This window comes from Arvicanthis niloticus, chromosome 3 (genome assembly GCF_011762505.2).
Source record: "Arvicanthis niloticus isolate mArvNil1 chromosome 3, mArvNil1.pat.X, whole genome shotgun sequence".
Lineage (NCBI taxonomy): Eukaryota > Metazoa > Chordata > Mammalia > Rodentia > Muridae > Arvicanthis > Arvicanthis niloticus.
In genome coordinates this window covers 100582601-100607575 of record NC_047660.1, presented here as the reverse complement: position 1 = coordinate 100607575, position 24975 = coordinate 100582601, and the positions used below count along the sequence as shown (strand labels likewise).

Sequence of the window (24975 nt, the reverse complement as noted above, 5' to 3'; positions counted from 1 at the left end):
TGCTGCTTACTAAAGAGTGACAGTGAGAGTGGAGTGTGGGATGCAGCATGTCTAGAGTATGGGGTACACTGTGCCCAGAGTACAGGGTGCAGCATGTCTGACTATGGGATGCAGCAGTCATATCTTAGATGGTCCTTCTGTAGCCCACTTGAACGATCTGACCCTGACTTTGCACCACGCTTTGGACCCAGCAGTGGACGGCAGCTATAGAAAGTTGGTTGGCACTGCTTGTTTTGTTTGTTTGTTTGTTTGTTTGTTTTCAATGTACATCTCTTTGCAGTCCCCAGGGAGTTTCTATCTTACTAGGCCTCTGCAGATCTCATTCTGATTAAACAGGATGTTATGTTCTGCTGTTTGTGGGCATGGGTTTGTTTTGTTACCGGCAGGGCAAAGGAAAAGAACTGGGCTTGATTTGCTGTTGTGTTGTTTCTTGAAATCCTTTTGTTTTGTTTTGTTTTGTTTTGTTTTGTTTTGTTTTGTTTTAAGACAGGATTTCTCTGTGTAGCCCTGTCTGTCCTCGACTTGCTTTGTAGACCAGCCTGGCCTCTGACTCATTCATAGAGAGCCTCCTGCCTCTGCCTCCTGACCTGACTTGGACTACCTTTTTGTCTTACTTTGACTCCTTAGCATAAGCATTCCTGGGAGGAGAAACTGCAGTCTCTGTTAAGGACAGACATTCGAGTACGTGGCTACAGGTGATGGGGAGAATGTCACACCTGATGAAGTCCTTTCCAGCAATTCTCCCCTGAGGCTCAGGATCGGTGAGACAGGATGCATATGGTCTCAGGAGGATTCATTCCTTTAATAGGTGGGCAACTGGGGCTTCTCTGTTCATAGCAAGAAGCTGCTATGTTCACACTGGAAGTCAAGCTGGCAACAGTACTGACTAACAATGTACGTAAGCTGGTGCCAGCTTGTTTTTGTTGTTTGGTCTTCTGATTTTTTTTTTTCTTGGTCATGGAATGATCATTCCATAGCACCCAAAGGCAGCCATGCAAAGGAGAGAAATTCCTTGTTACCTTTGTGTTTAGACCCCAATCTTTTGCAAAACAAAAAAAAAAAGCTCTGAAAGTCATTTTATGCACAGTATATGGCTGTGAAATTGGAAGCATCTGTGTTGGAGTCTTGCTTCTTTCGGCCAGTAGCTTGTGGCCTCTGAGACCCTCGGACTCGGTTTCTTCATGAGCAACCTTGGGAGGTGGGATGGCCATTCCTGGTTGTCAACTTGACTGCATCTGGAATGAACTACAACCCAAGAGTGGAGAGGATGTCTGTGATCCAGATCTTGGGGCATAGTGGCTGAGAAAAGCTTAGGCTCAGCCAAGGTAGTACACGCCTTTAATCCCAGGAGAGTGATAAGGGGATCTTTGAGTTCAAGCTCAGCCTGGGACAGAGCAAGTTAGAAATAAAGAACAGTTTAGGTCCAGGTGTGGCGGTACACACCTTTAATCTGGGCCATCCCTTCTGCTGGAGGCCTATATAAGGGCACTGGGAGAAGGAAGACTCACTCTTCTCCACCTGCTTGCACTACTTATCAGCACATCTGTTGAAACCTCCTTCTTCAGAATTCCAGCTTTCACAGCTGAAACACCTAGCCTCATGGGACTGAGCAACTATTAGATTCTTGGACTTACCATTCACAGCTGCCCATGGTTGGGTTAGTTGGACCATAGACTGTAAATTATTATGATAATTTTCCTTAGTGTATAAAGAATAAGTTCTGTGACTCTAGAGAACCCTGACTAATATAGGAGTCAAATTCCTCCTCCCATATGGAGTTGCTGAACAATTAAATGACAGTATATGTGTGATAAGCACTTAGCAGGGGGTTGAGCATCCCTCAGCCCTGAAAGAATGAAGGTATCGATGAGATGGAAGTTACAGTGCTGTTGGGACAAGCTGCACTTACTGATATGAATGCAGTCTAGGTCACACATCAGACTAGTGATTTAAGAAATAAGTGTGCCTATCCTAAGAAGGAAACCTGAAGTGAGCATCTACCAGCAGGCTAGAATGTTTCCAGTCTTTGGTTTTAAAGGCAAGGGCCTTTAAATGGTCAGAGTTCCTCATAGTAATTCTTGTAGGTAGTCCTTCCTCCATCCTCCATGCTGAACTAACTCTCTCTCTCTCTCTCTCTCTCTCTCTCTCTCTCTCTCTCTCTCCTCCCTGTCTCCTCTCTCTCTCTCTCTCTCTCTCTCTCTCTCTCTCTCTCTCTCTCTCTCTCTGTCTGTCTAGTTCCTTGCCATATCCCCGCTGTACCCAACACACAGAAGCAACTAGAATGTTAGTTCCAAAACTGAGTTTCATCCACATTAATTCCTAGAACAGGGGGAAGGGAAACACTGAGGGTAGAGAATTGGCTGGCACTCTCTGTTGTGCTGTTTGATAAGAAATGCCTGTCCCCCAGGCTCTGGCCATCACCAGCCACTTTCTAGGCTTAAGTCAGGCTATCCAGTAGCACACTGAATGACTCTACCAGACAGCATAGCCACTGGGACTCCCTGTCCCTTACCAAGGCGAGAATTGTCACAGGCCATGCCCAGCATCCTCTACTCTGGCTCTGCCCCACGATCCCGCCTTGATTCAGAACCTCCATGTTTGCATTGGAACTTCCAACTACTGCCTCAAGGCCAGATGTCTCTCCACCTTGGTACTGTGGCTGCCAGAAATGACCCAGTGAACTTAAATCAAAGTTTTCTTGCCAAACCTCCTAAGATTGGGAGCACGGGGGATGAGAAGGGGGCGCTGAGCTGTGGTCCTACATCCAGCCTGATATAAAAGACTTAGAGGCTTGCTCCAGTCACCTCTGTAAGCAAGTATCTTCTAAGCTCTCCTAGAAGGGGCCCCCATGGGTCTCTATGAGAGACTTCTTTCTGTTATTTGGGACATTCATACAGTCTTTTCCTCCTGTAAATGTAGCTTCAAAGGCTTATTGCAGAAAGCCTTGTTTTCAAATCTGTCCTATTTTTTCATGAGTTGATTTTTTTTAATATTTTCTTTTTAATTTTAAAATGAGCTGAGAAAGTAACAAATTACCACATAGCTTTTTTCTGTTTTTAGTTTTTATTTGAGTGTGTGTGTCCACTGAAGGCATATAGAGATCTTTTGCCATCTAAATGAAACATACAATATAAACACCTACACACCCACATGTAGACCATTCTTCTAATGGCTCAGGTTTCTAAAATGTGTACAAGAGCCCCTCCACATTAACACTCTAGGTAGGACATTGATGTTCCAAATGTTAGCAAACATCCAGAAAGCCAGTGACCATTTTTCTACCCCTCAGATGACTTATTGATATGGGCACTGGTGTGTCCAGCAACATCTGAGCAGCGTGTTCCCAAGATGGTGAGGTGGCCACTTTTAGTCCACTAAGCCAAAGTTAGATACAGCATTCCTTCAAAAAGATGAGCCCCAGTGGGCAGCTCGGAGCTGTCTGTTTGCCTTAATATGCTTTCTCTGTAGTCTCCACTCACATGGTGCTTGGCTTGGCTTCCTCTGCCTTCCTCCTCCCTGCTTCCTCATCTTCCTCTCCTTCCTTGTGTTCCTTTTCCCTTTCTTTTTTCCCTTCTCTTTGCTGTTTATCTCCACCTTCCACTTCCACTGCTGCCCTGATGACATCACCTGTCACTCAATCCCTCAGTATTAGTTCACAGTCCATATCATAGGCCAGGTATGCTTCATTATGACAAACTCCATTCTTTAGTTGGCTCCAAGTCTTCAGCATCTCCTGAACTCTTTGCTGAATGCATGAATTGGTATTTGTAGTCTAAGGAGTAGGAGAAGCCTGTGTTTGATGGGCAGTGGTCACCATTTTTCCTATTCAGTTGTACAAACTCAGGACCAGGGATATTAAGGGCCAAGTTTTCTCAGCTAGCAGAGGACCAGCTAACACAGACCTTTGGAATTTAACTCAGCATTACTTTCATTTGTTTGAGATCTACATAAAGATCTCTATGATGCTCATGGGTTCTGATATAAGAGGACAGGACCAGGAGCATAGACAATCATTTGTTCAGATCTCTGGTGTGCTGTGTGCTACTGTTGTGTATCAGTGAGCTGTGGTTGTGTAACAAATTCTCCATCATTCAAGGCTCAGAACAGTAAACACTGGCGACCAGAAGTGAGACATTGTACTGAGTGAGCTTTACCAGGCTGTCTGGATGTATGGCCAGTAGCTGCTGTATATCACCACTGCTACTATGCTCTGTCCCCAGTCCCAGTGATTCTGGCTCCAGTTTAGTCTAGGATAATCACGGCTGGAATGACTGGCTTGTGTATTAGTTACTCTTTCATTGTTGTGATAAAACACCATGATCAAGGCAGCTATGGAACAAGGAGTTTATGTTGGGAGCATGCTTGCAGAACGATGAGCCCAAAATGGCAACGAGGCATGGCAGCAATCAGCAGGCATGGCTACTGTGGCCGAGGCTGAGAGCTCAGGCCACAGCATCAAGCAGGCAACGTACATTGCAGATAGACAAGGTCTGTTTACTCTCAAAGGCCACTATGAGTGATATCCTCCTTCAGCAAAGCTGCATCTCCCAAACCTTCCCAGATGCGCCATCTGCAGACCAAGGGTTCGAATGCCAAGCCTATGGGGGTTATCTTTTAAACAACCTCTTTGCTATCTTTCAGAATTTCTGAAACTCAGAACATTCCCAGCTGTGAAAACCATACCTCACTTGAGTTTCAAAAATACCCTAGGAGGGAAAGTACAGTGAGAAGGCCAGGGAAGGTTTTGGTCCACTTGCTGGATGTGGCAGGGTTGGAAGGCACTGGGAAACAGATGCTTTGCCATTGCAGTTCATCATGAGAGTGTTTGATATTTGAAAGCCCGTGGCTTCAAATAAAGACTAGAGTAATTACATAAAACAAGGAATGCATTTATCTGGAACCATCTACCAGAAGCTTGTCCTTCCCTCCCTCCCTCAGAGACTGTTGGAAGGCAGCCCATGCCTGCTCCACAAAGAAACACAAAAGGTGTTCCTATGTCCTCTAGATAATTTACACAGCTGACTATTCTAAGTATGCTCATTACTGATGCTAGGATGACCATCTTTTTTTTTTTTCTTTTAAATAACAAGTCAGGGGACTTACCAGTGAGTGTTTCAAATATGCAAGAGACAGGCAGGGCAGCCGCAAGAAACATGTGCTGTGAGCGTGCCCTGTGAAGTGGGCATTGAATTCTGACCCTCACGTTGGAGTCTTTTTAAAGACAGGCAAAGGGCGGGGTAAGGAGATGTTCTTCTTTAATCCCAGCACTTGGAAGGCATAGACAGGTAGATCTCTGTGAACTAGACACCAGCCTGGCTTACCAGCCAGAGCTAAACAAGGAGACCCTGTCCCAAAACTGAGTAACTAGTAAATAAATAAACAATATAAAAAGCAAGGTGAGTGCTGAGTGAGCCTTTGTTTAGAGTCGGATGGCTCGACCACGGCCATGATCAGTGTCTTCAATTCCCCCATTGCCGACTCTCACAACCATGGCCCATCCCCCATCTACAAAGGACAACTATTACAAGCACAAGGTCAGAGATACAAAACCATCACTGAAGTAACCCCTTACTGCCAGAGGACGGAGCAGAGGACCACCAAGTGAGAGGGAAAAATTGTGGAAACTATGCCCACAACCAGCCCATCACACGTGTCCAGTGCCCTTACACAGCAAAGCACAGTAGAATGTTGTCTCGGACCCCTGAGCCAGGCAGGAGTTGACAGAGTAGTTGTTGTTAGCTGATTTGTGTTTGTTTGCTTTACGGTCCTGAGGATTAAGCCCAGTGCCTCACATGCAAGAGAAAGTACTTTCCCACAATGCTATAGCACCAGGCCTCTTTTCAATTTTCGTTCTTGCTGAGACAAGGTCTCACTATATTCCCCAGGCTAGCCTTAAGCTTTTGACCCTCCTGCTTAAGCTTCTGCAGTGACTGGGAAGACAAGCATGTGTCACCAAGCCCAGCTTCTCTGCCCTCTTCTCTAGAGATAAACTGAAAATGATTCTTGAAGTTCACATGTCACTGAAAGAGCCTCAATACCCTACACCATTACCTTGTAAGCATGATAAAAAAAAAAAGCATCCCTAACAGGGATGGAGGATGGAAGAGGGATGGAACAAAGTCCACGTAAAGATAGGGTTGCTCTCGCTGCCTAAAAGTCACAAGGGGAAGGGCGGGTTGGAATTGGTTTGATGGTCTCATTAGTATAAAATAGTTTGAGAACCACTTGGCCTCTGGATGTTCTGGTAATTGGAGCTTGGGAAGCTGGTCCAGGCTAGTTGGTACTAGTTAAACTTTTAAAATGCCACCTTCAGATTGTTTGCTCTGCAGTTGACTATCTAATTATCTGCAGAATTTCCACACTTCCCCCTGCCTGCTCCCTGGTACAGTAGACACCCACTGCTACCTCAAACTTGGCAGTGTATGGAGTCACCTCTGAAAGTCCTTCTGCAAGCGCAGTGGGAAGATGCCTTGAGCTGCTGAAAGCAAGGTCCCAAGGAAAGAAAGGATTATTCCATTCCATGAATACTCGAGGTGCTCTGGCCTCAGGCTGGTTCAATAGTACCTGCATACTGAGTGGAAAGAAAGCCAAGTATCCACCCTGTCACCACTCACCTTTCTGTGTATCTGAATTCCAACTAATGTATGTGGTTAATTAGGGAAAAGGCAGTCTCCACCTGCAAGGACACTGTACAGTGGAAGAAGCCTGGTGGCCCAGCTCAGCCCAGCTCAGCCCAGCTCAGCCCAGGTCTGCCCAGCAAAGCTCAACACAGCTCAACTCATTCCAGCTCAGCCCAGCTCAGCCAAACAAAGCTCAACACAGCCCAGCTCAGCCCAGTTCAGCCCAGCTCAGCCTAGTTCAGCCCAGCTCAGCCCAGCTTAGCCCAGCTTCACACTGGGACTGTCTGTGTTAAGTGCTTGAGCACCAACTGCTCAATCCATAAGTTATGGGAAAAGTATTCTCTCAACAATTAGTGATGTATTCGCCTGCCGTCAGGTCCATGGTAGTTCATTTACATAATTAGTCCTGAAAACAGTCTTTAAACTCCGATTAAACCATACTTTCCTGTTCCTCTTTTGAGCACCTCAGTACAGTAGTTACAGGATAGCTTCACTCACCAACTGTGACCCATTATTCTTGCAGTTAGCAGGGAGCTGAGGAGCTGGGATGTGTGAGTTTCAGACTTTAATTTTCAAGCAAGAATAAATAGACCATTATGCTCCCTTTGCTAAACTAAATATGAAAACGTCTTTTTTGCATTTTCTTGTTGATGACAAGGAAATTTCAGAAAAGTGCTGCTGTCTCCTTCTTGGGTCCATGCGGAGCTCACAGCTTTCTTGTGTCTCCTGCATTAAATTTTTATCGTGTGCATGAAAATCAATATTCCAGATACATGCACAAGTGCACACATTAAAATGAACATGGCTTCATTTATTTCCATGATTAGACATTCAAATAAAAGTGCTTGGGTGTCTGTTTTCATATTCATAGGTCGGGATCTGTACATCAGAGGTATTTGTATAAGTGACACTTTTATTACATTCATTTCATTTGCAATATGATAGTGGATCATAAATATGTTACTTTCATGCCACCAAATCTGATTTGTAGCACTTTGCCCTCACGGGTAGAATGGCTGATATTTATGAAGCACCTTTACTCCAAGAAGCACTTTGCAAACATCGGGCCAGGTCCTATCATAGGGGCATAAATCACACTCCCACCCTTAGGTCACTCTTCCTGGCCACTGCCAAGGGGCAGGAGCAGTCAGTGGTTCCTAGGCAGACCACTAGGTGACAGCAAGGTTGTTAATTTTGGGAAGCAACAGCTCAGATGAGCTCTACCTGGCCACATACATGCCCCCAAAAGGGATGGAACCCCCTATTTATTCACCCATTCTCCTGTCACTCACAGGACATTCCCTGGGAGCCCACTGTGGGTGGGGCTGTGTCAATCTTAGGGAATATGGAGGAAGTAAAATGAAGTCTTGCTTGTGTTCCTCAGAGCAATGGGGCACAGAGCAGGCTCTGATGCAAGCTGCCCATGTATGCCCTCTGTCTTCTCAAGGAGGAGAAAGCAGCTTGTTAGACCCCAGGGCCATAGTGGGTGTGTGGCTGTGTGCAACAGCCAGGTGCTTTGGGGAAGAGATAAGTTTGAGGCCCCAGGGAGAGGGATCTTGGGCTCTGTGACCGTTGCCCTCACTGCCCCTTAGGGCACCTCCCTCGTGCCCTACATCACCACCTGCAGCCACAGTGAGAACCTTTACACATCATGGAGCATGCCCAGCTCTCCAGCTCTCCGTGGCATCCTTCATAGGGCTTCATTATCATTTTGTGTGACAGGTGTCATGCAGCACTGAACCAGCCATGTTACCTACAAGATGCAGGGCCTCCACGGGATCTCCATCTACCCCCATCCTTTTAGGTTGCTGTGAGAAGTGGGGCATATTGTCATGTAATGACAATAAGCAGTCCAAAGTTCAGGTTACAATACATATAAGGGCTCCATTACCTCCAGGAGGTTTCCTTTCTCTGGGATCTGGAACAGCTCCATTCAAAGGTGGAGACTTTGGGAACACAGTGCATTGCTTTCTGGGAACAACTACTACAGAGAAGGCCCTGGGCCTGCTTGATCCTTTTGGAGTCACTCCCCTTCTCTGATTTTCTGTATATTCCACTGAAATCTTCCTTTCCTGCTTGCAGAGAGGGGGTTCTAAGCCCTAGAGACAGAAAAAACTCCTTACCCCAGCTTTTGTGGGGTTTCATGAGCTGCGTCTCCTGAGCTTACAATACTAGTTCACCCTCACTGGAACTGATCTGTTGTGTGTTTGAGGGTCAACAGTGACATTTCTGGTCAGAGGTGTTTAGAGACTTGCGGCCTCAGAACTGTCCTGAGAAACTCTCCAAAAGGCACGTAGTGTGGCACCAGTCATGTGAAGTGTGCTATGTTCATGCAGTTCTTGTTCCCGCACCACTATGAAACCCAGACACTTTCTGTTCTTCATGGAGAAACTGTGCTCCCTTCCAGCCTCCTTTCCCAACCCAAATCCTTCATAGCCACTGCTATCTGATTACGGATATTGCGTACAAATGGGAAGGGGTGTTACAAAGTCTTCAGCACAGTTTCAGAGTTCAGCCACAGTGTAGGCTGCATCAGTATGTCCTTCTTTTGGTAGCAAGCAATAGCCCATCATTTGACGAGCCTTTTGGTTTATGTGCCATCCACAGATGGACACGTGGACTGTTCCTCACTGGGGCGGGAGGTGATGAGAATGGCGAGACTCACGCTTGCATTTTTTATCCGTGTTGCCCTTGGGTTAGTTCTGAGGTGTGTGGCAGAGCAAGAGCTCCTGGTCCACATGGTAACTCTTGGAAATGTCAGACTTCCCTCAGAGCTGTTTTAGAAAAGACTCTTGTTGCTTAGGTTTTACCTCTGACTTGGCAACGTAGAGGTCACAGGGGTCTAATGTCTAGTACAAGAGCCCAAGCGAGATACCTACGCGTAAGCCTTTGGGATGCAGTATCCTCTCCCTGACAAAACCATCCCTTGGGAGAGCCTAAACACCAGTTTGTCACTGTGCAGCCCATCTTATTGCATACTGCTTCTGCAGTGTTGCGTGCGCACAGGCACATGCCCACTTTACAATGTGAGGCTTTTCACCGCTTCCCCACATCTCCAAGGAAGGTCTGTCTGGTCCCAGAGCTACAAGGGACCAGCATGAAGCCCCTGCTTGGGGCTCTACTTCTCCACTGTCTAGAATTTCTCTGTTCCAAGGCCTGAGAATCAAGGCACCAGTCTGTGTTCTCCCATAAGTCCACTTCCTTGGTAGTAAATAGATCCAGTAAAGAGAGAACTTGGCAGTTTTGCCTCCTTGAAAGGGGATTAGGTGAGTTCTGTAGTCAGACTTCCAGGATCAGGTATCAAGACACCCACAAAGTGCTCCTCTTCCCAGCAGTGGTCCCTCCTGACCCAATGCACAGCTTACACAGACAACAATTTCTCTCTGTGCCATTGGCTGCCCTTACTTCCTCCAATCCTCTTTTCTTCTTACCCTGCTTCTCCTTACATGTCTCCCTTTCTCTGCCCTCATCTCCTTCCCACATAGGGCCCGAGGACTCTCCTAGTACGGACATTGCGTGTCTGTGTCCTGTTGGCCTCTGTGCCCTTAGGGAGACATCCAGGCCAAATCCTCTTAGGCAGATCAGATTATGCCCTGGGTCATCTTGCATCACACATGCCCAGGTCAGGCTGGCATCATACACATCCGGGCAGCCTCGGTCCTGACACCCCAGGGAACACAGATTCCCTGGAGGGTTTGTGTGATCTGGTATCACTTATCTGGCTCCCTAGGTTTCAGGTTCCTTCCAAGTGCTCCTAGCCAAGAGGTTGGCATGGCACTCACTCACAGCCATGGACAGATCTGGCCCTTGGAGGAGGCTATCCTATAGCCTTTAGTCCTGAACACTGCTGTGTGCCAGTGTCCTGTTGGGCTGGGATGTGCAGAGCCAGGTGACCCATATCTGCTGAGGTCCAGCCAGCCACAAGTGACCTGGAACTGGGTGTCTGTGAATGTACACAACATGAGTAGACAGTTGTCTTAGCTGAATGTTTCATACTGTTTTAAATAGCCCAAGTAAGGCGATGTTGTACGGTTAACACAAAAAAATCTAAGAATAACACATCAAGGGACATAAACAACATTATCACCCTCAAGCAGATTCTTTTCAGGTAGCAGCCAGTAAAGTAAATAAGAAAATAAATGAGACTCTTCAGATAGTCTCCACTTGCTATGAAGCAACCTTGCTGAGGAACCTGTTCTTGTCAGGGTTTCTTTGCTGTGATCAATACTGCGACCAAAAGCAACTTGTGGGTTTGGTTATTTCATCTTTCAGATAATAGTACATCACTGAAGGAAGTTATAACAGGACCTTAATCAAGGCAGGAACCTGGAACCAGGAACTGAAATGAAGGCCCTAGAGGAATGCTGCTTACTGGCCTGCTCTCGTGTCTTGCTCAGCATTTTTTGTTATGACATACAGCACCACCTGCCTGGGGTGAACTGGGCCCCACCCATCCGTCAGTCATCAATCAAGAAAGATGTGCCCTACAAGCTCATGTACAGGCAATATGATGGAGGCATTTCTCCGTTGAATTTCTTCTTCCCAAATAACTCTGGTTTGTGGCAAGTTCACAAAAACACAAAACAAACAAAAACCTATCCAGGACAGGGTCCTTGTAGTACAATCACTCAGGACAACCCTAATGACATTTTCCACTCAAGGCACGCAGCTTCCATGGGAATGCCTTTCAGATCAAGCTGACACAGACTGAAGTGTGCACACTGCATACTAGGAAAGGCAGGCGTGGTTCCGCTCCAGGCCGTCGCTCCTTTCCTAGCTGTGAACTGCTCCCTCTTTTCTAGCTGCTCTTATTCCAAGAATCTGGGAGTGGAGACTTCTTGTCCGGATGCATAACCTGACCCTCCGTAACCTCTCATCTCTCTTTTCCAGCTGTCAGGAATGACAGGAACAAGAAAAAGAAGGAGCCTTCAAAGCAGGAATGCACAGAGAGCTATGAGATGACAGCGGAGCTAGACGACCTCACAGAGAAGATCCGGAAAGCCCACCAGGAGACCTTTCCCTCACTCTGCCAGCTGGGTAAATACACCACGGTAAGAGCCGCTGCCCAAGATGCCAGGGGTGTGGGCACAGGCCCTTGTGCACACACATATTCCCATACAGTTTCCTGGGGCTGGCAAATATGGTCACTGATCTGTCAGCCCCTCAGGACACCTGCCGCCCCTTTCCCTGACGTGTATCACTGGGACAGGACGTAAGGCGGTTGTTCATCCATGAGGACCTACTGTGTGATGGCATGCATGCTGCGCAGTGGCGGCACAATTCATTTATGCTTGTGTCTCCTTTGGGGGACTTTGTTCTCTTCAAGCCAGAAATTTATTCCATTGGTTATGGCAGGCATCTAACCTGGAGGGGATCTGGGGTCCATCTTTTAAATATAATCCAGCTACAGATCCCAGGAAAGATTATGGGCCATCCATCCTCTGGGTCATGGTCTAGGTTCCAGGAGGAATGTTTATAATCTCAAGAAAACCTGGAAGGGTACAGGACACGGCCCCATGAATAGGTAGCCCCATGTGCTTCCTTCTTTAGTGAGAAGTGGCTTTTACTATGGTTATAAATCAAGAAAGAGGCAGAGAGAGGTAAGGGTTTGTGGGCAGCTTTGGTTGAAGAATGTTCCAGGTGATTTCATTGGACCCTGAATTTTTCAAGGTTAGCGTGTATTGTATTCAGTAACAAACTCTCTGTTGCACACATCTGACACAGTGGATACTTGAGGAATGAATGAATGGACATTCAGGACCATGACCTCTTTCAATGACTCATGAAGTTGCCTACATTGCTAACTAGAAAATGTGCTTAAAATGCAAGGGTTTTCCATCTCTGGTTTGGTAATAGGCATGCTGGGAAAATAATAGTATGAAAATCCTCAGAATAAAAAGATTCAGTGGGGAGAGCAGACCCCAGAGAGCCCTGAGAGCCCCACTGCTGCTGCCGGCCTAGTCATCATCACACCCGGGAGGAGCCGCAGCCATCACAGCTGGCCAGCCACAGTCACCATCACCTCAACCATGAGCAGCGAGGCTGAGACCCAGCAGCCGCCCGCCACCGTCCACACCGCCCTGCTCCACCGGGCAGCGGCAAGGGTAGTGTCCACACCGCCCTGCTCCACCGGGCAGCGGCAAGGGTAGTGGCGGCCCGGCCGGCTTCATATCAGCAGCGCCTGCCGGCCCGGACAAGAAAATCATCACAAGGAAGCTTTGGGGAACAGTAAAGTGGTTCAATGTAAGGAACGAGTTCATCAATAGGGTTGACACCAAGAAAGACGTATTTGTACACCAGACTGCCATAATGAAGAATAACCCCAGGAAGTACCTTCGCAGTGTAGGAGATGGAGAGACTGTGGAGTTTGATGATGTTGAAGGAGAAAAGGGTGTGGAGGCGGCAAATGTTACAAGCTCTGGAAGAGTTCCAGTTTAAGACAGTAAATGCACAGCAGACGGTAACTATTATAGATGCTATCCACGTCATAGGGGTCCTTCACACAATTACCAGTAAAATTACCGGAATGGTGAAAGTTGGAGAAAGAACGAGGGATCGGAAAGCGCTCCTGAAGGCCAGACCCAACAATGCCTGCGAAGGTTTCTACCTTACCCCTAAGCGCATCAACCACAGTATTCCAACCCCGTCCCCCCACACACATCAGTGCAAGGAGAAGTGATGGAGGGTGCTAACAACCAGGGTACAGAAGAGCAAGGTAGACCAGTGAGACAGAATATGTATTGGGGTTACAGACCATGATTCTGCAGGGGCCCTCCTCTCCAAAGACAGCCTAGAGAGGATGGCAAGTGAAGAGGACAAAGAAAATCAAGGAGATGAGACCCAAGGTCAGCAGCCACCTCAATGTTGGTATCTCCACAAGACGCAGATGCCCAAGATGGCAAAGAGACAAAAGCAGCCAGATCCACCAGCTGAGAATTCGTCCCTCCTGGGGCTGAGCAGGGCGGGGCTGAGTAAATGCCGGCTTACCATTTCTGCCATCATCGGTTTGGTCATCCAACAACAAGAAATGAATATGAAATTCCAGCAGTAAGAAATGAACAAAGATTGGAGCTGAAGACCTTAAGTGCTTGCTTTTTGCCCTTTGACCAGATAACATTAGAACGGTCTGTATTATCTATGCGGCATGGGTTTTTATTATTATTATTATTTTTTTTTTTTTTTTTTTACCTGAAGATGTCTCTTTTTGGCAATAACAAACGTGGTTTTTTAAGAAAAAAAAAAAAAGGCCTGGTTTTTCTCAGTACACATTTAACAGTTTTTAAATTGTTTCATATTTGGTCAAGTTGAGATTTTTAAGAACTTCATTTTTAATTTGTAATAAAGCTTACAACTTGTTTTTTTTTTTTTTCCAAAAATGTCAACAAACTGCGAAGCACCTGTTAATAAAAGTCTTAAATAAAATTAAAAAAAAAAAAATTCAGTGATGATGCCAGGAAGGAGCAGGGACAGTGGAGAGGGACTTTGAAACCATACTTTAGGAGTCCATGGTATCTAATGCATGGATGTTAGTCCCACCAGCAAATGGCAGAGGCGGCTAGGGCAGGCCAGGAGGACAACCCAGTGGACGCCCAGGGGACCGAGGCTCCTGGGCGAGCTGAAGCTGCAGCAGGGCAAGGCAATGGGTCTCCTGGATTTTGCGTATGTGGAAGCTAAGCGGGATGGGGAGCATCAGAGGCACTTGGCGATCCTGCAAAGCACAGAATCAAGCTCCCTGGAGATGGCAGGAAGGCTGCACAAGCTTCTGAGGTGCTGAAGCATCTCTCTTCAGCCCACACTGAAAAGCTATGGCCAAGAATTACCTTTGGGGGCCTTTTCTGCTTTCCTCAGGAGAGGCAGAAATGCTGACCAATGGGCTAGGCCAAGCCCAGTCCCCACTGTGTTGGGGTTCACTGTCCTAGCCCAGAGTAGGACAAGGCTGGATGCTTCCAGGAAATTGTCATACTCACATGGGAAAGACACAATGACTGGAAAGCACAGGTATATCAGAGTACAAGCCAAGCGTCCCAGCTCGCTTAGATCTCCTCAGCTAGGTGGTGTGAGCAAATGACTTCAGTCTCAACTGTCCCTGGGCTGCTGGCATGGCTAGGAGGTTGAAATGAGATAGTTTCTAGAATAATTCTGGAATGGGACCTCTTATATTGCCAGGGCATGACAGAAACACCACCAAACCCATCCCCATCCCCTGGATGGGAACTTGTTGAGGCTCTGCAGTCACAGTGTGTGACTTATGACCAGTGCCATTGAGAAGGATCTTTCTTCCTTGTGGAGATGGTTATCAGGAATGCTGTTATAGGTACCATATCACTGTATCTGGCTTAGTGTCAAGGTGAGGCTTAAACTAAAAGTGGAGACATTGGCTCTAGCTGGAGCCAAGGACAAAGCTGGAAAGTAGCGTCCTGTGGGATGGCAGACTACGCCAGAAGAATGAGAAGTAAGAAATAGAAAAACTTCCAGAGCCTTCAAAGACAGAAGAGGCTCCTGTCTCTCCATGTGTAAGTGATGGAGCACATCACAGAAGTCTTTGTTCTGGTGGTTGTCATCTTTGCAGCTCGGGTTTACCAAGCAGTCACCATTTACAGGAGCCATAATCAGGACCCTCATCCCTTTGTCCTTCTGAGCACGCTATAAGTGGGGACTGTTGGCCCCATATGCACATGGGTAAGCCAAGCTATAAAAGAATCGAATACCTTTTCCTGTGTTTCGTGGACCCGTAATAGACACGGGACTTAAACTGCACCCTGTGTGATGGGCTAGGCAGAGCTCTAGACATCAGGTAGTCCTTGCTGCCCACGAATAAACCAAACTCCTAATGCCAGAAAAGGCAAGGTCATCCTTTTGGAGGCAAAAGAGGCAGGTCCCCTGAGGAGGACTGAGAGAGGCAGAGCTGGAGGTGCAACCCTGAGTATAACCATACCAGGGGCCATGTTCCACTGACCAGGGATCTTCACTCTTCTCCACATGGAGGTGTCTAAACATGGCCCACACAGGCCCCCATACCCTGACTCACAAGATAACTAGATGAAATGGCCTGGTTTGCAATGGGTAGTGTTTGCCTCCTCTGGGGGCCCACATCCAAGTGTGGCCTTTGCTTCAGTAAGTTCACTCCTATATAAAACTCAGCTCTCTAGAGGCAGCCCCCAACCTCAAATAAACAGCCTCAGTGGAGAGACACCCCAGCCTTCTCACCATCTCAACAGGATGATGAGCGTTTTCTGCTGCCCGTCTTCAGCAAGGCCCAGTCCTGACTATCTCAATGGTGGACATTTCTGACTCCCCTGTTCCCTTTGCTGGAGTCTTGGGGATCTCCTTCCAGATAAGCAACCACAACCAAATCTTCATTTTAAAGTTAAGGCTGAGGAGTATCCATGCTGCTTCCTGGACCCCTTCCCATGTATGCCGCAGTGGGACCCATCTGCTGTGTTAGTTTTATGTTGTAGGGACAAAATGCCTGTCAGAAGCAACTTGAGGGGGAGGAGGGAATGCTTCTTTTGGCTCACAGTTTCTGAGGACTTGGCATTGTACAGAAGTGTGGGGGTACTCATGGCAGGGCAGGTGGAGAGAGTGTGTGGATACATTCATGGGACAGGAGAGTATGGTTGAAGTGACCAGAAAGCAGACATTATGGCAGGAAACAGTGGCTGGATATGACCTGCAGAGTTTAACCTCTAGTGACCCTGGTCCTGCTCTAGCTAGACCTCATCTCTGAATGGTTCTGTACTCTTCAGAAATAGCGTCTGCCTGAGACCAAGTACTCAGACACCATAATCCAGCCCACCTGGCTCCTGGCAACCATTGTCTCAAGCACTCTGGTTGGGGACCTTTCCAATGGAGTGAGAGAGGAATAATGAGTTCATCAGAGGCCAGACTCTCCCAGCTGGGCAGCAGTACAGTCTTCAGGATTGTACATCCCTGTCCTTCAGCGCTCTGAGGTGCCCCCAGCAGACTGTTCCTTTATTTTTACCGTCTCTGCCCAGATCTGGCTTTGTTTTCAGTGTGAGGGACTTGAGATCCTTTCTGGAAGTGGGTGGGAATGCGCGTAAACAACGGCAGCCCCAGGACATCCTCTGCAGCTCCCAGATCCAAATTCAGCATTTGTTAAAGTCTTTTTATAGGGAGGCAGTTGCTTCAAAGGCAAGAAACTTCCTGCCCCTCTCCCAGGGTAGCACACATGTCAGGCGCCTGTAGCATAAGTGGGCAGGGAAGAATCAGACAGCAGACAGCCACTTCTGCCAATCTTTCACTGTAGCCTTTATTCTTTAAAATATAGTCAATTAGGGACATGTTAGCAGATCCCGGGAAGAACCAGAACAGATGAGACAAAGACACAGATGCACACCTACCACCACGTACCCTAGACCTGAGCAGGAAGCCCACCAGCAGGCTCGCTGCTCTCTCTGATGCTGCTTAGATGGCACTTAAATCATCCCGTAAGCCTGAGCTCTTCATCTCTATAACAGGCATTTTGGTGGTACAGTCTTCATGTGTAGCCAGATGGTTCTGTGAGTAAAGGGTCTAAGTGAGTTTTATGCAGTTTCTGGCGGAAAAAGTATGTTAGAGTGGAGGGTTGTCCCCTGGATCCTGTGAGTAACTTGACATCACTTAGAGCCACATGCTTGGCTTCTAAAAAAATGAGTTGGCAACTGTGACTCTAGTTTCCTGGGAACACGGGCTACTTTGCCATGTGCTGCTGTGTCACCCCACTCATGGGGCTTCATGGGACATAAGCTGACCTGGCAGAGGTTTGGAAACTTGAACCATGAAGATTCAAGGAGCTTTGACACCCAGAACAATGGCCACAGACAGAGCCATGATCTTACCAGTAGGCTCTGGGAGACAAGCGGTACAACAGCAAGGTGTGTGAGCAATTCTAGACAGCGCTTGCTTTTTAGAGAAATCACGTTTGGTTGTCCAGGGAGGAGAAAACCCAGAACTCAGGAAGGCTGACTCCTTAAGGGAGTTGTACTACCCAGGCTGGGGTAGGACACTCGGGGTGCCAGGAGACTAGAATTCTGATACCCTCTGTTGCCTCGAAGCGGTGTCACCTTGAACCAGTCTATAACTTCCCTGCTCTCAGTTCCCTGTACACACCTGCCTGCCATGTTACCGTTCTGTGTGCTACTTTCCAGCTAGATGTTCTCAGTTCTCGTCATCTTGGTCTTGTGGAGCTACCTCAGAAAAGTTCCACACCCTGAGCTACTTGAAGTAGCATTACTTTTTCCTTTCAGGCCAGGAGAGTGGAAATCTTCACTCAAGCGGGCCCCGGAACAGTCCCAGGGCTCCCCATCCCTGCCTTCTTCTGCCTTTTGTGGCTGTCTTTACCTTTGCTTGGCTTAGGAAGCATTGCTACCTCCCTGAGCGTCCCACGAGCACTGTCTCCTTTGGCTCTCTTGCTGTGTGCCCTTGTTCTCTCACTGCCATGAATGCCTAGCTGTTACCTGACAATGGACGTGGTGTCATACTGTGTCTAGGGTCATGTTTACTGGCCAGAAAGATGCTAGTCTCACAACGTCCTTGGCATGATGGCACTGGGACTTTGTAGCTATCTCATGAGAGTTTCTGACCAGGAAGGAAGTCACAAACAATGTAAAATTTAAGGGACATTGGGTTCTCACCAGGAAATAAAAGAGATGAAATACCAAAAAAAAAAAAAAAAAAAAAAAAAAAAAAAAAAAAAAAAAAAAAAAGTGGCTGCCATAGTTCATCTGGATGGGTGAATACTTTCCCCTCTGCTTATTCAGGGACCCAAAGCAGGTCACTGCCCTTTTCTGAACCTTAGCCTCCTTTTCAGCCAAACAGGACTGTAATGGTGCCTGGCTCTTGGGAGTGTTGGGGAATGTATGGCAGGTCACATACAGTGGCTGGAGCTTTGAGGCAGCCTAGACGGCAGTCGCTACGTTGAGACCATGTGTGTGCATAATGGAGAACCGAAATACAGAAGACAAAACCACTTCACCAAGAGGACTTGGAGGGCGCTCTTAGGATAGGCAAGTGACTCCAGGACTAAGAAGGGAGGCTGCTGAGGAGAGGCGCCCGGCATTCCCACAGACTTTCAAGTTGGTTCTTCTGGAGAAATTCCGTAGCCTGTACCCCAAATCCCAGCCCTTGGGCTTCAGATCAAAGATGACTGCCAGACTGGGCTGCACTGAGACCCTGACTCTGGGGAGCAGGGCTGGGATGTTGCTTGGTATAGAGTCCTCCCCCGGGCATGCCCATGGCCCTGGGTTCTTTCCACAGCTCCACAAAGGAAGGGAAATTTTTTTTCACTTCACTCCTTAGCTTAAAGACCCTCAAATAAACCACTGACCTGCCCAGGACCTCCGTTCAACCCTCAGTGGGCTTCTAGACAATGGAAATCTTGCTTCCATTGGTTAGTATTTTCCTGAAAGTGATGCCAGCCAGAGAAACAACAGAAGGGCTGTGTCATGGCAGAAGGTGTCATTTAACTGGATTGACAGGGCTGGGCTTTTCCCAAGAAGGCCTAGGGGACAGCAGGGCACAGCATTTTGGGAAATGTACATTCCCCTGGGGGACTTCCCAAGCAGACAGCAACCCTGCCACAGCAAGGCCTGGCTCAGCCTGCTGTCCTTCCTGTTCCTCTTTCCTCCTCTTCCTCATCTTCACCTGCTCACACATCTTCACCTGCTCACACATCTTCACCTGCTCTGAGCATCTTCTCCCCTCAGCCCACTCAGTGACTGCAGTAATTACTTTCATCACCAGCCCTAGCAGGCCACACTCTCCCTGTACCGCAGCTGGAAGATAATACAGGAGTCATTTAAAGCCTCGTGCCTATGAATCCAGCAGTCAGGATAATAAAACACAGGGTTATTTTGTGTTTTATTAACTGCCTTTTGCCTTCAGTTTGCATAATCATGAGGTGGATTGACAGGCCCTTACTGAGTTGTCCGCTGTTTTAATAGAAGGGGCTATAGGCCCCCCTCCCACTTCCAGTCTTGCATGATGGAGCAGTTCATTCAAAGCTGATGAAGATTTCCTTCACACTGGCTGCATCTAGCAATGTCATTTTTTCCAGATGGATACTCCATTGTAAAGTGATTTCCCACCAAGCTCAACTCTGTCCTTCTCTTCCATGGCATATTTCTGTGAACTGGATAAACTGCCTATTAAATTTAATTATAGCCCGAATGGCCGCATGCCTTGATCTTGCACACACATACCCCCGAGTGTACTGTGTTCCACAAAGATCCTTGAGGGAGACATAAAATTAATCTGAAGGATGCATGCTTATTTCCACAGGGACTCTGTGGAAGCTACAATGCCACCACTATTCTGAGGCCTTCTTTAGACTCCAATCTTCAAATTCTTCCTCTGGACTCCTACTAATCTGAGAAGTAAAGATAGCTTTATGAACTTCTATGGACCAATTTGACTGAAATAGGGCACTGAAGCTATTGGTTTACAATACATAATTGCCTTTGCAGAGCTAGGGGCATTTGTAAAGAAGGCGACACACCAGGCCTAGGGAACCTAGTCTCTCCTGTGTGCTTCAGTTTGCCTTGGAGTTCCATAGTTCACGAAGAGGTCTAGGCTACTTACCAGAGAAATAGCCTCTTCTACACAATGACAGTTGTTCTGTGTCATCTCAGACAAGCAAAGGCTTGTGAGACTGTCACTCAACTTCACTGGGCTCCACTCAGTGCTCATTCTGTCCTCTGTATGACAAGCAGTGACAAGCAAAGCAAATGGGCCAAGGACTGTGTGTAGACCAGGAAGTGACCCAGGGATTTAGAGGTGAGCACTGTAATCAGCCACCAGCCCTGAAGGGGAGGATGCTGGAAGGCGGGCAGTTTTGATAGAAGGCCAAGGAAGGTATAACAGAAGGTTAAGTTGACCACAGACTCAAGGGAGTAAATGATGCAGAGGTGAGAGACAACTATCTAGAAAGGAAAACTCACAGGACAAAGGCCTGAGGCTGGGCCATGGCCAACCTTCAGGTAAAGCAAGGGGACGTGAGAAGCTAGAGCTGAGAGTTGGTGGGGACAGCATGAGCAGGGGCAGATTGCCTCCCATCACCATAACGATTTGGGCTTCTAGTTTCACAGAGATGAAGGGAATGATGACAGAGATGAGGGAGGAAATTCTGAGAGAGATGATGAAAGAAGGAGGAGATGGTCAGAGGGATGAGACGTAGGCAGGAGATATATGGGACACTCACCCCATGGATGCAATAGCTAATACCTCTGTAGCTCTGGGAACCTGAAAGGCCCAAGCCTTTAGTTGTGACATCATACACTTTTCGACCTCTGTTTTTCTTAGGAAATATATCTGTGCATCATGGAAATGGAACAGTATACTGAAGCCCTATTGTCACTGCAGGCCATCTTCTGTTCTATCATGCCCCTGTAATGGTGTCTGTGGCCACTGTCAGCTACCTACTGGCTCCTTAGACCCCCTGACTCAGTGGTTAATATTCTGTTCATTCTGTTGTACATACCAAGCTGCCAGCATCCTACCCTTGCTTGCCTCAATGTATGTTCTAAGGATGGCTAGCAAACCACAGTGCCACCGTTAAATAAAGCAAGCCTCCTGAACACTTTGCCACTCAGACTTTGCACTTTCTCCTGATTATTAGTCTCTCTTCTTTATTTGCTTAAAATGGAACTCAGAGGTTTCCACCTCCACCAGTAAATGTCTTGTAGATATCTCGTTTTGTCCGAGTTTAGCTTCTGGAGTGTAATTTTCATGATAGTCTTCTAAGAAGGTATGAATTGGCATGTTTCAGACTATTCTATAGAAAGGTCCCTCCTCACCTGTGACAACCTGTCCCACCCACAGTCCCCGGAAGGCATTACCTCTTCCTCCACCAGGGCAGCATGCCTTTTCTATGATGCCTTGGCCTTGATCATCCACCCTCCTCGCTTTAGTCTAATGCTCTTGGCTGCCACAGATGAGTGTCTCCCCCCTTTTGTTGATGGCACCTTCCCATTCACTACATAGTCATTATTGAGCATCGTGATATCATTGACCACTGGCTTCCTCTCCACAGCTGCTCCTGTGCAATGTCTTGGGTGGCTCCTTGGCTTTGCATAGTACCTGGGGCTCAGCACACCCATAGGGGTGCTCACCATATTCCTGTGCCTCCCATGAGCAGATCCAGGAGCTTCATCTGACTCAAGTTTGACCTAGGCCAGACTAAAATCCGGTGGCATGTTTTCCCTCAGCATACCCACATGGCAGTTGTAAACAGTGATGATCAATGTCTAGAGGCTACAGTTCATCAAATGTACAACAGGAGGTCTGTCATTCCTTCATTAGGAGTAGATAAGCATACCGGGAAACTTGCCCTCGTTTGCTTCTTGGCTGTCTTGCGGCTGATGTGAGAAACTTGTGCTGGTTGAAGGCAGGAATCAGAGGTTGCTCAGAGAAAGCAAGAATGAGCCTACTCATGGGAAGCATCCCATCCCTATGCCTGATGGCATGCTGTCATTCATTCTCCTCCTCCCTTTTTTCTCCCTCCCTCTCAGAATTCCAGCGCTGACCACCGGGTCCGATTGGACTTGGGCCTCTGGGACAAATTCAGTGAGCTGGCCACCAAGTGCATTATTAAGATCGTGGAGTTCGCCAAGCGTCTGCCGGGCTTCACGGGCCTGACCATCGCAGACCAGATCACCCTGCTAAAGGCCGCCTGCTTGGACATCTTGGTAGGATCTTTTATGAATTCTAGAAGGAAGGAGGGGGGAGTTGGGGGCTTCCGGGAGCTTCTGAGGAGACCACTTTCCAGTTACTTCTTAGATCTGGAGAGCCCTTTCCAGGTGTTGGAATTTCACTGAATTGACAAAAATTCAGGGGTCTCTGGGATTTGATAGGACTTTCCTTGTATCCCTCTCCATTGTGACATCTCCCAACCCCCACCACACCATGTGATCATGAGAGTGACTCCTCACTGGCCTTCAGTGATGGCTTGCTTCCTAGCATCTGTATATCCTTTTCTAGACCAACCAAACCCAATCATTAGAGTGCCTCCCTCCTGCTCATGAGTCCTCCTCACCCTGCCCTATAGCCCCATGGGATATTTGCAACCTACACAGAGCATAGCTTTGCAGGTGCTCAAGGCTATAATGATTCCCTGCCTAAGTTCGCTACAGGGAAACACCTGGCCTAGCCCTTGGCATAACTTTGTGAGGCCACCACCTGTGGTCTAGGGAAATTGGACTTAATACAGTTATTAAATCAGAGACCAGGCAGCTGCCAACCCCTTCCTCACAGGTCTGGAGGCTGGGTACCCAGGCTCGGGCCCTGTAGTTGGGATCTTAGGGCACAGGCCCTCCAGCTGTTTTCTCACCAGTTTGAGTTCTGTGGTCCCTTCATGTCTAATGGGCACTTATCTCTTTTCAGGGCTGCATCCTCATGTCCCCCAGAGGTCTACTGCCTCAGACTCTAGAAGTAGGGCCCCCAAATCTAGTACTTTCAGTGGTAGGGCTGCAGCTTCAGTCCACAGCAGCACTGTGTGTGGCCCTTTTGGTAACCACAGCTTCCAGAGCCTCTAGAGAGGAAAGCCAGCTTCTGTTTTTAAACCATGGAGCTAAGGCCAGGGTAAAGAGGCTCTAAGGGCAGGTACTGTGTCCCCTGGGGACTACTGTGCATACCGCCTTAAGACTTTTCCTCTCATACTCACCTTATTGATCATTACATAGTGGTGGGCTTTTAGGGAGCCACCCTCAGGCTCCCTCCATCCCTGGGTCTACACTCTTCTTAGGTCATTTAACCTCTGCTTACCAGAGGGAACAGGGCATAGAGAAGCTTGCTTCATGGAGGTCCTGCTCCATGAGGTCCACCGGATATAGCTCCTAGGGAAGGAGTGGAGACTGCCAGAGCTCACCAGACCTGGAGCCTTTAGGGTGAGGTAGAGAAGGCAGAACTTCTGTGGGGTGACAGTGTGCCTAAGCAGAGGGTGTGGAGCACCTGGAGGTCTGGCCAGTAACAATAAGCACAAGAAGGAGCAGCTTCTAGAGCAGAGAATCTGCTTGTGTTCCATGGTGGAGTGCAGGCACCCTCTCCCCAACTCTGACCCCAACTTGTTCCTAACCCCTCTGTTCCTGTGTGTTGTATGATGGCTGCCTGTGTGGCTACAAACACTCTGTATTGTGAGAGGTCTTTCCTTGAGTCTGAGCCAGATTCACTGTTCCTCATCTGTAAACTATAGGACATTCATCTGAAAGACTGGGTATAGGGTGTGCACGCTTGGTGCACGCTAAGTATCTAATAAAGACTTGTTATAGTTACCTTCCTGTGGCTACAACCAAATACCTGAAAGATGCAAGTTAAGGGAGGTACAATTGGGCTTGTGGTTTGAGAATACAAGCCACAGTGATAAGAAAGCCATGGCTACAGGACTGCGAGGCAGCTGGTTACGTTTGTGCCCAGAGTCAAGAAAATGGCAGCTTTTTTTTTTTTTTTCGATCTGAAAGCTCCTAGTCTATGGAGTGTGTGCCAGTCACATCAGGGTGCATCTTGTCTGATTTTAGAAGTTAAGCCCTCCTAAAACACCATCACTTAGACATGCCCAGAAGTGTGTGTGTTCCCATAGCAATTTTAGATCCCATAGAGTTGACATGAAGATTAGCTTTCACACTTGGTAAGGATCATCCGTACTTATTTTTGGTTGACTAAACTTTTGAAAATAGAATCTTGTTAATCTTCTCTGCCCTAGCACCTGGCTTAGTGCCTGAGAGGTAAGTACTCAGGAAATAGATATTTCAATCAAATGATGTCTTATTTTAGTAAAAAGTTATTTCTCAACATATGAGTCCTACGTATTATTATTCCCTGAATAACTTTAGCTCTGTTCTTCAACATCTGTCAGTGTTTAATGAAAGAAGCCATTAAGGTCAACAGTAGGGCATACTGTTCATGTGACCCAGGCTCCTTGGGAGTTGCTGTTTCTTCTGCCATCTATCTGGTCAGTGCTGTCAGGACAGGACCTCATAGATGATGCAGCAAGTGTACATGCATACTTTTTTTTCTTCCAGATTCTGAGAATTTGTACCAGGTATACCCCAGAGCAAGACACCATGACTTTCTCTGATGGCCTTACACTAAATCGAACTCAGATGCACAATGCTGGCTTCGGTCCTCTGACTGACCTTGTGTTCACCTTTGCCAACCAGCTCCTGCCTTTGGAAATGGATGACACAGAAACAGGCCTTCTCAGTGCCATCTGCTTAATCTGTGGAGGTACTGACTCCCTAGAAATGTCACTAGACCCCATACAGCAGTTTCAAAGGCGCAGGAGAGATCTCCACTGAGGTTCTTTTGCATGGAGAAAGGCATGTGGTTACAACTCTCCTGCTAGGGCCAGTTGTATTTCTTCCTT

At 47.5% G+C, this 24975-nt stretch overlaps 1 protein-coding gene and 1 pseudogene across 2 annotated transcripts in view; both read left to right on the top strand.

Annotated features, from left to right (window-relative positions):
• Rarb (retinoic acid receptor beta) overlaps nucleotides 1-24975 on the top strand; it is a 337428-nt gene that overhangs the window by 308360 nt on the left and 4093 nt on the right. For both annotated transcript variants that reach the window (XM_034498164.2, XM_076931593.1), the window contains exons 4-6: nucleotides 11511-11671; nucleotides 22127-22303; nucleotides 24632-24836. In XM_034498164.2, coding sequence (XP_034354055.1) covers nucleotides 11511-11671; nucleotides 22127-22303; nucleotides 24632-24836 — 543 coding nt within the window. The remainder of the gene's footprint in view (nucleotides 1-11510; nucleotides 11672-22126; nucleotides 22304-24631; nucleotides 24837-24975) is intronic.
• LOC117705477 (Y-box-binding protein 1 pseudogene) lies at nucleotides 12635-13646 on the top strand (annotated as a pseudogene).